The sequence below is a fragment of the Bactrocera oleae genome, chromosome 4, assembly GCF_042242935.1.
Source record: "Bactrocera oleae isolate idBacOlea1 chromosome 4, idBacOlea1, whole genome shotgun sequence".
In the NCBI taxonomy this organism is placed as follows: Eukaryota; Metazoa; Arthropoda; class Insecta; order Diptera; family Tephritidae; genus Bactrocera; species Bactrocera oleae.
The window spans coordinates 72,331,184-72,348,555 of record NC_091538.1 but is presented as its reverse complement, the minus strand read 5'-3'; the positions used below and the strand labels follow the sequence as shown (position 1 = coordinate 72,348,555).

At 34.2% G+C, this 17,372-nt stretch overlaps 1 protein-coding gene across 5 annotated transcripts in view; it reads right to left on the bottom strand.

Annotated features, from left to right (window-relative positions):
- LOC106620646 (kinesin-related protein 6) overlaps positions 1-14,758 on the bottom strand; it is a 29,143-nt gene extending 14,385 nt beyond the window's left edge. Inside the window, exons 1-2 of one of the 5 annotated variants that reach the window (XM_036367418.2) lie at positions 12,309-12,985; positions 12,089-12,144 (exon numbers count right to left, since the gene is read on the bottom strand). In XM_036367418.2, coding sequence (XP_036223311.1) covers positions 12,089-12,118 — 30 coding nt within the window. In that variant the 5' untranslated portion in view covers positions 12,119-12,144; positions 12,309-12,985. Of the gene's footprint in view, positions 1-3,994; positions 4,014-12,088; positions 12,986-14,737 lie in introns of those variants that run through there. The other 4 variants (XM_036367417.2, XM_014239231.3, XM_036367416.2 and 1 more) reach the window with 4 other exon arrangements.
- Between the last annotated feature and the right edge of the window lie 2,614 nt (positions 14,759-17,372).

Sequence of the window (17,372 nt, the reverse complement as noted above, 5' to 3'; positions counted from 1 at the left end):
ATTTTTACACCTCACACTTAATCCATGAACTGTTGGCTATTTTTTAAATTGAGGTTATATTTAAACTTTTTCTAGTTTTTTGTAAATGCCTCACTTATTCACCCACTGCATGCGCAGCGTAATGATATAGGATTTTTATATACATACATACATTTGTAGATATATACTTATACATACAAAGGTTTATAGTATCATATTTATATGAATGCAATACAGTTCCACATTCTGGAAAGTCGTCGCCGCAAGTTCACTGAACTGCATAATATAAACAGCAATATGAACCCATTATATACAAGTATATACACGAATACAGTTAACGCACTGTGCTCGCAGCACTGCAATTCATTTTCTCATGGTCCACTTAATTATTGTACACACTGTTGATTTTTATGTAATGACTTTGTGTATTTCGTTTCCTTTGCGAGAATTATTCCTTTCGAACGCGATAGCCTTGTTCTTGAAAAAAGTGGGTCAAGATTTTTCGAAATATTTCACATGTCAGAAGTTTTTGGGTTTCATTTCGCTTCAGCGCATTTATAGAATATTTAATTTCATTTATCGATATGGTGTTTTTCCTATTTCAGTTGCAGCCGACATTAACAGGCGCCGTTCAAACAAATAAACCAAACAGGCGATGAGAGAAAATCGAGAAAATTGATTTCGAAAATGCATATTGTTTGAGCCCACAGTTCTAATTGAAGGGCTCCTGAAATGTGTTAAGGCATTCTAAATATTGACCAATGGCGTGCTTTAGTGACTACAAGTGTATCGCAGGTACAGCTTTCGATAACAGTTCTCGATAAATATAAAGAAGATTCTTTATATAGCAAACCGTGGAGCGTTTTTCGGTTATGAAGCAGGCTTAAGAAGGTCTACCCCTTTGATGGCATAATCGTACCGACACACTCACAAAGCCAACGAATAAGGCAGTTGTTGAAATATTGACGTTGAGTTAATTACGGAACATCTCTAAGTGTTTTGGATCTCGTTTTCTCTTGACTGCATTTGAATTGACTTTCTATGTCACAGCTATTAGAAGCCAGCTTCATGCTTAGCTAATACAATGACAGCTGGCACAGGGCAGTGGGGCAATTGGGCAATATGCGGTTTCGCAAGCTCCGCCAACTTCGCGCTGTTTTATTCGTATTATGCAATTTTTGATTGTAAATTTTTAAGTCGTTTATTTTTACTTTGATATTATAGTTGTCATTGTCGTCTAGACACATAAATACATAAACACATGCATGAAAAGGCAAAGAGCGGGGTTGCAAGCTTCTAACCTTTTCAACTTGACTTATGTGCAGTTTTAATTGTCACACTTCGGGGAAAAACGAACAAGCAGAGTTGATCAGAAAAAATCTACAAAACATACATAAAAGTACATATGTATTAGGGTGGAGCGACAAAAATTTTTGTTTTGCTTAGCCTGAGGAAAATCTGTCGATTATAAAAAAAGAAAATTTTTGGAAAAAAATAAAGTTTTTTCAATAACTAGAAACGGCCCATTCACTTTTAAAGTAAATTTTGAGTTACAATTTTTATTTCATAAAAATTTGTTGATAAGTTTACTAAAAGCTATGGAGAGTCCTCTTTCTGGCCAATTGAAAGTTATCAACTTAAACATTTTTTGTGGTCATAAGTGGAGTTTAAAAGAAAAGTCTTAAACGACAACATGCTTTCCTTAAGCGTTAAAATAAATTTTGAGTCAAAAACACTCAAATTCGGTAATTTTTATTTAAATGTGAAGAGTTTAAACCAAAAAAAATAGTTTTTTGTCCAAACAAATTTTAACTCGAAATTTACTTTAAAAGTGAGTGCGACGCCTCAAGATGCCTACAACGTTTCCTTTTGGGTGTTACAAACTTCATGGCAAACTAAATATACCCTATTCAGGGTATAATAATAAATATATGGATACTATAGCTTAGTAGGAGGAACCAAATTAGCAAAGCATTAATTAGTAATAGAAAGCGATTAGCCGTTAAAAGCGTGTAATTTGTGTGTTGTGTCTTAATAAGTATTTTGTAAAATTATAGACAAGTGGGAATTAATGTTTTGTGATTTGCGACGTCAGTCAATTGCATATGAACGTTTGCATGTATTTAACAGCCGCTAGTTCATATTATCGAGTGTTATTGACCCTAAACTTGAACCAGAAACACGAAACGCCGCACCTAACCAAACACAAGCACGCATACACACACTTACAAATACAAATAATACAAACAGTATAACTGTGCATAGCAGCAAATCCGCGAACAGAAGAAAATGACCACTAGCAACAAAAAATACAGACGTAGAGAAATAATTTTTCACTTTTTAGCTTTATCTGCGATTCACATTTATACACAATATAATTAAAGCGAGCATTCGTATATGTAGATATATACTAGAGCCTCGATTGATATGCTAAACAATTTAAGTTGGCGCTTAAGTAAGTATGTTTTGACTTTGTTATAGTCTAGTCTAATTTACTAAGATCGCGAATTAGTTTTAATAAGTAAAAATATTTTAACCATGATACAAACAAACAAACAATCTAACGTAAAACAACTGCATAAATTGAACTTATGACAGTTCGCTAACAGAGACAATCGTATATCTGGTAAAAGCATGCCTTTGTTTACATATTTTAGACCAGTTTTTCTATGGTGAATGGCTGAAATTGAAAGAGTTTAGACTCGAATATATAATTAGGTAAAGAGCACTTAAGACATGGACGCTGTTGAAAATTATGGAGTTTCTAAAATATTATCTGACGTGACAAGAAGTATTCCATCATCAAATGCAGTAGCGCAACATAAGGGTACATTTGCCAGAGACTATGTTTGTGCTAAGTGGCATCGCATGTGCTGTCAGCTTGTTTGAACAGCTGTAATAGTTTGTGCGATTCGCACCTGTCTGACGATTTTGACGACAGCTATTGTCAACGAGTTTTTTTTGAGGAAATTAGTGTTAGAACTGAGGTGCAACTAAGGGGTCGGAAATAAAAGGCACTGTTGTTATTCGCTAGTTTCAGCAATTTCTTGAGGTGTGCGATGCAATACTCCCCCTAAAGGTTCCGACTTCATTATATGGAGTATATAATCCGTTGTAATTTAGTAGGTTGTCATATTTTAATTTAAAATATATCATACAACAGGCTTAAAGGTAGTTTTACTAGTTTACATTTAATGTTCCATTGTTAAAAATGAGGGCCCAATTAAATGCATTTATAACTTGCTTAAGATATGCAATCTTATTTACTACTTTTTATTAATTTTTTGGAAGAGAGTAGACTTTAGTGAATGGCCTTGTACAAACATGACCCCACGAGCTGATTCTTGCTGTGAGTTGCTTGAATCATTAATGAGATGAAAAATATATCTACTTTCAAACATACATACTTATGTATTTTGGGGCAAAATATATTTAATTTAGAGAACATCAGATCTCTCTATAATTTTCTAAGTAAATTAATATATTATGTTATGTCTGTATTGTGTATTGATTTGGCAATCCATTTTGTCATCCATGCACGAGGGGCGCTCTCAATGGGGTTAGTATGTATGTACTTGTTTATTTAACTGCACATTAATACACAAATCTCGGTGCATTCCAACGCATAAATTGTGCAAATATTATCATAATGGTCAACTTAACTATTTAAATTGCCTTTGTGTTTGTTTGCAATTAATTTAGAGCAAACAACGATATTGCAAATATTATATGGCATAATAAATAACAGTATAATAAGTACTTATTGACATTGCGCACTCACTTCATTGGACAATTCCAGTGCGTTTTGGGCAACATAATTAGCTAAATTGGTAAAATTGGGGTAAAATGACTTTTTCTAACGAGTATTTTAGTAATTACGCCAAAATGCTATAAATTGTCTTGTGGTTGATTAAGTGAAGCCGCATTATATTAACATAAATACCTTCTTGCAACCAAAATTTAAGCAAAAACCGAAAAATATTCGTGGCTATAAACAAACTGTAAATTCCAATACCTGAAAAAGCAGTTATTCCTAAAGCCAATTAAGGCTAATTCAAATGACAATCTCAAGAATAAGAAAAAAGTCCAAACTCTAAATTGTGTTGTTGTTCTCTTCTATTATTAAATCTCTTGTTGTGTATTTTTTCTTTCTTGTGGCTTTGCATTTGGCTAATTAATTTGGTTGACGGCTGTTGTTTATGTTTGCCACCACGTGTACCGTAGACAAAAGCGAACAAATTCGGCAAAGGGTGAGCGCAGTGTGCACGAGTGTAAATATTGATCTATGTATGGGTGTACATATAATACATTCATCCCGAAATGCAGCAACACCTGAGTAACAGGATTGCCTCCGTGCGCCCTGTAAAAGTGAAAAAAAATATTTACCTACAAGCAAAATATTTAAAAATAATTTTTTTTAGTTATTTCATTTTATTGTTTCTGAATGTCACTGGGTTAAGCTAATTCATTATCGCACACAAACATACAGACGAACGCTGTTAATATATCACCTGTCGCATATTAAGAAGCATACTACTTTTAGCCAGCGTCAAACCAGTAATTGCGCCGCCGTCTATCAACACACACATACACCAAGCCTTATACGCCGCATAGGGCTCGAAGTGTGGTGGCGCTTTTCGAGCTGACCCTGAGCAATGTCAGGGCTGTCGGCCAAATACAAATGTATTTATGAAGATGAAATAGCCGAAATGAAAAATTGCCGGCATAGTATTTTTTTTAGTAGTAGCATATAGTTATATGTATTAGCATTGCCGTTAACGACTGTGGTCTGTATTCAGACGTTGTTACTATTGTGCCATAGTGATGCTAGTACTCTGCGGTCAAAACCAACTAATTATAAATTACTTTGAAACTAGTACCACACGGGCAATTAGTCACTTGACAGTCTAAAATTGGTGTAAATTATCAGATTTCGGTCGAAAATATTGGTTACATACCATGCATTACTAATTAGATATGTAGATACACTAACTATTAGCTAATTTCACTCTGCTCTCTTTCTGAACTAACTTTTCAAAAGATTGATATGATTCTCTGACTAGTTCGTAATTAGTCAGGAAATTCTAGTTGTTGACTGGTATTTTTCCCAACTAGTTTATTGGTTCACTGCAGGGAATTTATAGTGAAAGAATGTTCGTAAACATGAGTATGTTTATAGCATGAACAATGTAAAATAAGTTTGCCACGATGTTTGCGTGACGCGCTGAGTTGATTTAGCCATGCCCGTCTGTATAAACGTGAACTAGTCCCTCAGTTTTCCAGATATTGCCCAATTTTTCTGAAACTTTCGCCATCTTTCCACAACTTAATGATTATTTTTCTTTCCGACAGACTTTTTTATTTTCCTTTGGTTTCCATTTTTTTTTAAATATTATTAAAACGCGTCACGAGCTCTTTAAACGACTAATTATATAAAAACACAATATAATCTACGCAAAAAGAACGAACAAATTCATGAGAAGTAACTGTATCTCCAATTCAAGCTAACTGAACGCAGACTTAATGGTGCCTATGTTTACTTGCTCTTACACTAAAATCCCGTTATCACAAAAATTAAAATAGGAATATACATTTTTGTTTTTGCATTTTGAACTTAAAAATGTAAAGAAGAAATACATGTAGCAAGTTTGAACTGAATTACCTATTTACATTGTGTTTTTACTTCACTTAAAAAAATGTGTCGGGTAAACGCAGACTTTATTGGCTATGTGTATGTATGAGAACATCTCTTGTACTTAACATTTTGCATAATGCCTTTACAGCTTTATTTTAAAAGGAACAGACAGATTTTAAAAGGAGTGAGCAAGGAGCCAAACACGTCAACGCACCAAAATTCGCACCAAACTGTTACATTCCAACGCTTCCCATCACAAGTTGGGACGGTTGCTCATTCCCTCAAAAAGTATGATAAACTTCGAGCTGCTCTAAAACTGAAACTCACTGCTGGTATTTTACAAAAATACATCACGCGCCAGTGTTAAAGATAAACTATTTATTTGAAGGAAGCTCTAGCACAAAGCATCTGAAATCAGACGCAGGCAAATACTCTTTAAATACTCTGATTATCTGAAAGTATACATTTTGGGATAATCAGCTTGAAAGCCCAGTTGTTTGCTTACAACCCAGATACTCGGCAATCAATACCAACAAGATCGAAGTATACGCAGACTTTATAGTCCAACCTTAAAACACTTGCATAATTTTGTAATTGCGGCAAGTGTTTTTCTTATTAGAAGTGTTGTGTAGTTATTTGCTAAATTAGTTTTTCTTGCCTCGTTGACACTGCAAGTATTTGAACTGAGGGAAACACACACGTTTGCCCTGACCATCGAGAGATCATTGTTGAATGAAAACACTTGAAATTGAATACAAATATTTGTATCAAATGTGCATAAATATTTGATGACACGAACATTCTGTATACGCCGAACAACGTTGTTGGAAGATGGTTGCGAAACTACTAGTTGGCTTGTGTCCTGAACTATTAGTAAAAAATTAGTAATCAACTATTTGCAAGCGTCAAACTCGCCTTTAGTTTTGTTATCTAAATTATTTATTTCGGTTTTTCTGGATTACACAAATTTGCGGGGAATTTTTTAAACAATGCAAATGTAAGTATGTGTAATCTATTTTATGTTGGCATTAGCTAAGAAAATTGAGCGGTGACTATTTGAAAAATTGTCAAGTGTGAATTCCAGCTAATCACACCGAGTTTTACTTCTTTCATTCTAATTAAAATATTTGCGCCTTTTAGCACAAATTGCACGAATTCACGCCTCGTTCGGCGGAAAGTTGTCCGCACTTGTGTGTTCTTTTTTATGCTGAAATTACAATTACATTCAATCACTTTGCCACACGCTTGATATTTGGCCGATTATAAATTAATCACTGCAATTATATTGAATGCATTCAATGGCTGTGGGTCAACGCATTTATGAAAATATATAATTTTCATTTCATTTATAAATAATTCAGTGCGATAACCTGGCAACCGAACTGCTTAATACATAGAGCTTTTTTTCTTAATAATATATTATTGCAATCAATCGATTCATAATGAAAACGTATGCATAATTAATATCAGTCAGCCGGGCAAAATCGATCGCCATTTATTGTCTTTAAATCAAGGGTCTGTGGAAATGTGTGGCATTTTTATTTTGGAAGTTATTTCTGTTAAGAGTTCTAAAAACCGCTGTTTTGTGCCAGTGAATGATAGATATTTTTGAAGGCCGACATTACTTCGGTTTCCTTTTCAGGAATTGACCATTTTTTGTAACATATAAGTTTTACTACGATCCTCTTCCGCGACCTATAGTATACCAAAACTCCTCGCTTGACAACAAAGAAAAAATAAACCTCTCTTATGAATTAATATTAAGTCCTCAACTTCGTTTAATTAATACGAGCAAAAAAATTATAATGATTTGCATTATGAAAACCAATTTGATGGAGTTGCGTTGAATTGAGCTGAGTTCAGTTTAAGTAGTAGTATTTTGAACAGTTGTTATACTCGTAATACATTTACAGTTGTGCGTCAGATTAAACTACTTGATTGCAGATGCATGTAACACTTTCTCGAATGCCGCTAAAATAAGAAAATGAAAAAAAAAATCGAATTTAACGAGTCGAAATGCATATTTTTGAATGCATTAAGCGGAGTAAATTCAGATGTTCCACAATTCCACTGAAAATTTGAATTTGACTGGATTTACTGTAGCGGTCATGTGTGTTTTGGGCACGTGTTTTTTATTGTTTTCGATTGTATTTATATGGTGATGAAAAATCTACCTTAATTGTTAATTATCGTTGGCGCTGGAGTCGTTAATTGTTATTCCATACATGCGCGGGCCGACGTCAATGCAATGGACTGGCGATGGCGGCGACCGCTGGGAAGTGAGGTGGCAGCGATAGCGAGATAATTGATAAATAATATTAATAAAACTATAAGTTATTTCGTTCAGTATTTGCATTTGGAGCATCATTCTGAATTTACTTCCTTTCAAACTTGTCTACTGTGAAAACCTTCCTTCCGAGTTTTATATTATATAATATTAATTTATAAATAAACAAACTTCAAATTTTAAAGCAGAGATAAATGTATCGCAGTCTCACGATGGAACTTAAGCTATAAGGGACGACGTGGACAAAGGTTAGATTGGTCAATGCATGGTCATTGTTTTAGTACTTTTTAATAGAAAACCCTTTAGACGAAACTCTTTCGCTTCGACGAATCAAACTGGTTGTCTTAAAGACTCAGGACGGCAGAAACCTTAAAACTTTAGATCAGATTATTCGTTGCTCCTCCCAGGCGCGCGCCCGTAAACAGTTATATTACAGTGCCGATGAGCTTTATTGAGTATAATTCATTGGCACAAATATGAGGAGTTAGCAAAAAGTTAAGCTCTTCTTAAAAACATTTAGGAAAGCCACTTATAACAGCAATTTTAAATTATTTAATTTTTTTTACACTTGTTCGCATTTATACATTGGAATGAGGTAATTTTAAGTAGCTTCAGTGAGTTTTCAATTACTTTTTTTCTACAGTCTTCAGCAGCGCTAATTTTAAGATTGTCGTACGAAATGTGTGTGCTCTTTATGTGATGACGTCACTTAAGCAAATTTGGCCGGAAAAGTAACAAAAATTAAGTGAAGACTGAAAGCAAACAAAAATATGTGAAAACAAACATGATGAGCTAAACGCTTTTAAACATGTTAAAGAGCCGGCACTCATTAGCAAAGCATTTGTCAAGGCATATATGTATGTATGTTTATATGTTTACATGTGGTAGCATGTATACGCGAGAGAATGATTGATAGCTTGAAAAATGTAAATTTTGGCTATGCTCACTTTTTCTTCTTAAGGTTGAACATGGACCTATGGTGAGTGAAAGTGATTCAAATTAAATGAACAAGAGAACCTTTATTAGACGTTGTCGCGGTGGTTGTGTTTCTGAAATACTGTTCCAACATTAAATGGTCAAAATTTTGTCTATATTACTAATTTTTATGGTTTTTTATTTGAAATTTAGGTAACGTAAATTTATGTTGATACATATGTATATTTCTACAAACGCTTTCAATCGTGAATATCAAATATTTAATAGCAAATCACCATTTCATATGCGCTCAAGCGTTGACTTCACCAAATGTCATTTCGGGCGAAGCTTATTTGTTTACTTTTCAAATCACCAAAAATTCTTCTGATAAAATAAACTCCACTCACAACAAAAAAATATAACAAAAGTGTTAAGAATCTTTTTTTCGAATATACACGTATTCCTACATCTGAATAAGTAATCGAAAAATTTACTAATTTTCCTTTAAATTTTTTTTCAATTCATTCATCGCAGAAACTAGGTGCAGAGTAAATATGTACGTCAACACACTTGAAAGTACAAAAATTAAATATTACGAATATTCAGTACGCACAAGCGATTAGTAAACTGTGGTAGCCGAGTTGGCAATGAGACACTTTACCGGTCGCCAAATGCGGATTTATGTGTAGAATTTCATTTCCGATTGAACTTTACCAGAGGTCTAGTAAAATAATTAATATGCACTATTTGAGGCCGTAATGAGCTTAGTCTCTACATCTATGGACCTATACTTTGGCAAACAAATAGCGAATGGCTTAGATTTGCGTTTGGGATTCCCTGTTTTCGGCTATTCTAGGTGTGCTCATTTTCGCTCAGCTGTTGCGGAGCGGAAGAAACTAACGCGAAATTTGATGGAATGCGTGAGAAATTATACAATCAAAAGTGACGAAAGACTCATGCAAGCCGGCTTTTGAAATAAAGCAAAACATTGCCATTTCCTTCCCAGCTGCTTTGTGAACACAATTCGTAGGCGAACACATAACATAAGAAGAGAAAGCTGTTGCGTTGTCGTGCTTTGTCGAAATGCATAAATTAAATTAAACGGACTTATTTCGCCAATCGCTAAATATGAAAAATTCATACACAATCAATTTGTGTCGTGAGTTGAATAAAATATTGCGCAATTTCGAACGAATTGTGACCTAAAAGATGCTTCGATAAATTTTTATGTTGGAGCTGTGCAGACCCATACATATATATGTATATATGCATAGTAATAAACATCTGTGCTTGTATAATTTGCATTACTGCATTGTATATGTATATGTATATACGAATCAAGGCCAAGTTCAGTGTTTCAGACGTTGTCGCTTAAAGCCAACGGTATATTCCATAAAACACAGCAGAAATCATAACATAAACAACATAAAAGCACATAGCGGAAAATCATTAAAAAACGAATTTGCTTAATGAATTTATAAATTTGAACTTGAATACCAATGACTTTACACGTCAAACTAACGAGTTTCCAAAAATATGATTTCGATTTACCGTAAGCATTAAATGGTAACTGGGTAGCTAGTTGTAGAACCTGTGATAAAAATGCAGATATTCTTGATAGCGTTCTTTAAAATGGCGCCAAACAGTTATTTTCTTCAATTTGGTGATTTCTTGTGACCCTCACAGTCGGGAGGGAGGGGTATTTGTTTGCGGCACCTCGAATCGCCAGATCGACTTCAAAATATGTTAAAATTATTTTGTAAATATCTATATGAGTTTTTCCCCTTTTTGGCTCATTTAGACTTGCTAATTCTCAACACATTTTTCTTCTTTAAATTTCCTCATTATTAACCTTTTCAAAGTATCTTATATATTATATTTTAAACGTTCTATAAAAATGTATATTTTTATACCTATATATGGTTGTCTAGGCGTTATAGTATATTGAATGCATACAATTCCTCTTTTGTCTGGCATACACAAACTCTCCAGTGTAGAATTAAAGAGGATAGCTTTGTTGTTGCCTGCGCATGCGAATAGGTCGACAAGAGAGCAGCGCTCAAATATAGCGTGCAGAGAAGTGGCGAATCGAAGAGGGCTTTTTGTTAGACCATTGAATAACAACAAGTATTATATGTTAGTTTATTCAATAACAACAAAATAATTTGTAACTTCAAGAGTTAGTTAGTGTGTGTAGCTAATAAAATGCTTGGGTTTTATTAGACAAAGTAATTAACAGCAATTGAAAGGCTATCGGCAAACCATTAACATATGAACATGACGTATATAATTTATATAACGTTGTAGTGGCACGTAAGTATATGAGACACAGTCAACAGAATCCTAATTGATTTCGCTGGAGAGTTGAAACGTTTGTACGCGAAAAGTTTTCACCAGTCGCGTAAGTTTGCCGCTGAGCGGTTATGTGCATTGTTTTGCAAACTTTCCAATGCGGCTACGTTCACATACATTCCAACGATTGGTATTTAATCCCTGTTGGAAAATATGAGAAAGCGACATTGTTGCTAAAAACCACTTTTTTATATCTTTTAGTCATCTAACAGAGATGTTTAAAACCACGTGGGAAGCTCTACTGAGTGTCCAATAAAGGTGTCATTACTAAATTTAATTAAAAGCAATCTTAAACAAGCTTAACATGTATTAAATTAGTATATGCTATGAATTATTTAATAATACTTTTTAGCCGAAACAAAAAAATTACACAATATAAAATATTATGTGAAATATAATACATATTTTTGTGAATTTCGGCTAAAAACTATAATTCCATTTTATAAAATATATATAGTGATTTATTATAGCTATGCCTTTGACTCTCAGCTTTCAAATTCACCTCGCAGCGTATGCTGCTCGCTCACTTCACTATGTGTTAAGCCTTATCTGAATACAAGCAATAGTCTTTATTTAGTAAGTATTTACAATATTTTTTTTTTACTTTATGTAAGCAATTCTCATTATAGTGAAATATTTTAACAACTCTTTAATCATCATTTAAAATTCTGGTACAAATCATACTTTATTCAGCAAATCAGAGAATAGACCACACGAAACCGTCTTGAACTTTGTGAAATTATAGAATTCCTGCAGGTATTTCCTAGAGGGCTTTTATTTAAGCACAGTTAAGAACACAGTTCTTAGTGAAGCCCAAAGTTGCGTTGCGTGGAATGGGTGTGAACTTACTATAAATACTTTGATAAAATATCGCAACTCGGGAGTTTGAAAGCCAGAAGCCACAATGAATTGCAACTTACCTTATCAAGTTGGCTTCGTAGATTAAACATGTTGTTACTGCCTTTTGATATTCGTGCTGAAAGTTGGTTAGAAGGTGAATATTTTCGCGATTTATTTTAATCAAAACTGCAACACAAGTTAAGCATACACAACAAAAATATAAAAGTCGTCGAAATTCCAATTTGTATGAACAGTTAAACGGCTTTTAAGCTGTTTCTGATATAATCGATATTTATTTACTTGAGCGAGAAATGGTGAAAATCGGCTAAGCGGCAGGCTGTTTGCTTGGCGTGAGCTGCAGTTTTCGCTCTCCAAATCGTACAAATTTCGATTTTCACATCTAAATCTGTTTCATTTCGTTTATTTTCTCTATTTATTTATTTGTTTTAGCTCAGCGATACCGCAAATTACACCGTGTGCAGTGACATCCAGCTTGTTGTTGTGTTGTTTTGGTTGCACATCAAACAAATAATTTATGCGACCGCAAATTCCACTCAATACTACTCAAATTTTATTATTCAATTGCATGGCGTTGCAAAACAAAATTGAAATTCGAAAACAGTCAATTGAAAGCGGCTGAAAGCAGACAGTGGCAACGAGCACCGCCTCGGTTCAAATTAAATTCGCAACTGAATGCGCAAACGTGTTTCACAGACACTCAAATATACGCAAAACCCCAAGTAGGCGAAATGTGTGGCGCGGCGACGGCATCCAACACTAAACAGCCGCCCCGTTACAGTGGACAACGGCAAGCGGCACGAAAGGCGCCAAACGAACGAGCGGCGCGACACCGCCAGATACGAAACGCGTTTAATGAGTTGAAGAAGTACGCGTGCGCGCCCACTTCTCGCTGTAATCGTCTGTCTTGTATCGCCTGATCACCTGGTCGTTTGGCTGGCACGACACAACTACCTGCCGGCGTCACGTAGTACATAGCGCATAACTCATTTTCTGTTAAGGTTGGACTTGTTTTGGCTCTGTGAGCAGTTGTCGTAATTCGCTGCGTAGCAAAGCACTCGCGCATTTATTACACTTCTTTATGTCCAATTCGCCGTTACGTGAAAAGTAGAATACTTTCTGACCGAGAGAAACCAGCTTAATTAAATGAGTATATATCTACTTACATACACTCGTTTATGTAACAAATCCATAAATGTGTGAACTAGTTGTAGGGCTTGTTTGTCAACGTGCTCAGCATTCTGGCTTCAAAATGTGCAATTGTGAGAGTTAGCTTTTCTTGTGAATTTTTAGTATATGATGGTTGTTTTCAATAGTATTATTACTCCAATATTTATAAAAAGACCTTTATTGGCTCAAAAAGCGATATATAACTCGTCATTCACATATTTGGAACCACCTGATAAGAATAATGATAAAACTATTTAACGTTTTTAACAAACGGAATTGAGATAATAAATGGAGCGCGGTTGACGACAAATCTCTCTAGTGACAATATGAAAAACATTGCTTTGTTTTTAGATAATTTTTCTGTCAAAAATCGACCTGATAAACGCTTTAACTTAACAATCTAGAGTTTTCAAGGGTGATAGTCTTGGAAGCCAGAGCATACTGCACATTGAAGAGTGGTGGAGAAAAGGAAAATGTAATGAAATGAAATTCAACATTTATACATATCCAACTAACGCGTAAATATCACTGAATTGCTTCAAGGAGATGAACCGAGTATATATAAATTTAATGCTATGTGTTTTGCATCGTTCCAATTTATGAGTATAATATTGTCAAACTTAGTTTTAAATATTAACAACAACAGCAGTGTGAACATTTAAGATTGCTCGAGTTCACTTCGTATAATTAACGTTTATTCCTATTGTTCCTGAACTGAACTCAAACTGAAATTTTAATGCTAAGGTAAAAGTATTCAAATATCTTCCGATTTCTTATATAATTATTTTTATGCTAGGTTTTTCTTGTACAAATTTAATTTTCGCTTTCAACGAATGCCGAAATAGAACACAGTAGATTAGAACGTGACTAAATAATCCAAATTAAAGTGTATATTGATTACCTACTTTAATATGTGCATAAATTGAATAAGCTCTCCACTGGCAAGTAATAAATTTATGTATATAGATACCCCGCAGAGAAGAAAAAACATGAACAGAAATTTGTTGCTGTGAATTATTGGTCAGAAAAGGGCTAGTTTATAACTACAAGTATAATTAAGTATAAGTATGATTTTCGGACAGGAAACAAACTAGACCGGAATACTAGCCAACCGGTCCGGAATAAATACCAACTAGTGGGGTTTGTTCTAGAGTATTTTGCATTCTGGAATATCCTTTTATTTAATTTCGTCCACAGCACCTCTCTATACACCCCGAGTGGGTGGTATGATTCACTGTGGCAATGGAATTATATGCATATTTCATTCACTAGTTAAGTGCACATGAAAATATGTCGACAAATATTATTGAAAAAACAGTAATAGAGGAAGTGAGTGCTGACATTGCCTGATTCCAAAGAGGTGCTCGGCAACACAGCCGTCTGATTAAAATGCAAATTTCAAGTGAGCAACTTTTTTGTCGACTTAAAAGTAGAAAGAGATTAAGTGCGTCGATTTAAGGATTCGAATAGAATTCACTGAGCATAAATACAGTTTGAAATACACGTGTATGATTTTGTGTACGATTTTCAGTAGTACTTACTATCCATTAATAAATTCGCTAGATTAGTCTTCTATTGTGGGAGTGTTAAAACCGACGCAGAATATAATGATATATTTAAGTCTAGCAAGTAGATACTTGTATGAACATGTTTTCTTGAGTCTAAGGCTGTCCATTATCCCGACCTGTTGTTACATCAGCTTTCTTTTCCGCATTTAAGCGATGCGGTCAACTGGAAAAAACGCTTTAGCTTCTTTCAATAACAGCTCCGACGTTTACATTGTATTTGCTGTTGCTTTTGTACATTTACACCAATCACTTTTGCCATACAAACTACTTGCTACAGTGATAAACCAGTGCGGAGTTGGCTTGAGTCAGCTTGAAACAACTAAAAATAGTATAGCGAGCGCTTCAGTCACGTTCGCCTCTACGAACACAACAAAAACAACAACAGCTTAAGTAGCTACTTATAAGTCTTTGGTATGATAGTATGCAGCGTAACAGCTGATTAGCGCCGCAGTAGCCGATAAGCGCTTGCAGTCAGCATCTGAGCGCCTAACTGTACATATGTACATGCATATGTCAGTGTGTGTGTGCATGTACTCTCTTGTAACGGTGTATTAAAGAATGTTTATTGCTATCGCCGGCTGAGTTTGAATTCGCCTCAAACCTGTTCGCCGTATGCACATGTCGCGCCTGCTAGCGCTTAAGATGTATGTAGGATGTAATGCCATACTGCTTACGTTTACATTTACGTCAAAAGCGCCGCATTTAATTTGGTCAAAACACATCGTAAGTGATTGGAAAGCAAAGCACGCAACTCGTTTATCTATATCTGGACTTTTACTTTTGCATTTGAATGCTATTAGTTTTTTGAATACACCACTTTAGAGCCATAATGACATAAAGCGGAAATAGTAAATATTTGCAAAATAATCCCATATTTATATAAGAATCCACTTTTAAAGAGATATTTATAAACAAAACAGTTCAAAGCTAAACTAGATGATAGATACATATACCATGTAGTAGGTGGATTAGACTGTCAAAGCCAAACAGGGTTTTGCTAACTAAAACAAATAAGAAGAAGTTTAATCAATGATAAGTATATTGTTTGATTTGTGCTTTCACGTCACTGATAGTTTCAAAAGTTCTGAAAGCTCCCCTGAAGTAAGTTTTCCAGCTGCAAGTTATATATATATATATATGATTGCATATAATTATTATATATTATCGGCAATTGCCAATAACGCCTTTGAGCTTCGAACTTCGATCGAGCTTTGAATTAGGTTAGTGAAACAAGTACACTTTAGTGTACAAAAAGCTTTTATTTAAAAATATTAGTAGAATTTAGAATATTCAAACAATATGGATATCACTGATGGAAGAAAAAAAAATTAACCTTTAATGCTTTGCTCAAATGAATAACAGTAATGCAACAAAAGACAAAAAAAAAAATTATAATAAACTAAGACGAAACTATGTTTTTTTGAGTTTTAAACAACTTCAACCATTTTTGATTATGGTCAGTTTGGAGCTTGTATGATTAGCAATGCCCTCCTATAGCAAAATACTTGAATGTGTTTCTATCACAGCAAAAAAAAAACAACTTTTGAAACTTTAATTCTGGCTTGAATTTTGCATACATCGTTGAGTATTTTTCACAAAAAGATTTCACAGCACTATACCTAGTTATTTATGATGTAAAATATAGCTTTTGCATATTACTTTATTACTTACATTTTATTCAAAATATTATATATAAAATAAGTGGGGTCGAAATTTATCGTAATTTTTTTTTTTTGAATTATTTTTGGGTTCTCACTTTGAAAGCTGCTCCGAAATATTTTGCACATGCGCTCACCTAGTTTCCAAGGAACTGAAGATTTTGCTTAATTTTCATTGTTTTTATAACATTTTTCCGGATGATATATACTTAATTGTTTGGAGGTTTGAAAATTTGTTGTTAGAATTTTAATTGCTTCCACAGCAAAATTAGTTACTCTCAATATCAAATGGAGCGGAAAATGCTTACAATAATATTTGGGCTACCAATGGCCTATGAAAAGAACACGCATTACTCATTAGCTCGACAATAGAGATAATTTACATATTTGTGTTTTAAATAGTTAAAATAAATTTTGCGTCGGTAGTTATTGCACTTCCAAAGCTAAAATTTTAAATAGAGTGCACTCATATCAGCACTCACACTTTCACTCACACACATACATATATACTCATATTATGAAAATTATAAAACGCTTTTATTAGTTTGGCTCATATAACGGGTGCTTGTGGCACCTAAAAATGGAGTTAAATATAGCAAAATGCTTGCGGTGACCCAGGCGAATTGATTTTATGTCCGTTTGTCTAATCGCCCGAATAAATAATAGGGTTCTCATACTTATATCACATATTTTCGTGGTTAACACCTTATGTTTATAGGATACTAATGAAACTTATACGCCGATTTTAGGGCAACGCTGCATAAATGTATACTACATTTTTCTACATCTCTCTTGTTTTTGCAAAACTAAACCCAATTTGAATTCGCCTCTAAAGTGTTGGTGCTATCTTTCTCGGGTAATAGAAGCATTACAGCAAAAAAGCAACAACTATCAATATTTCCATTACTATCGCTTTAAGGCTAAAGGAGACACAAAAAAGAGAGCAGCGC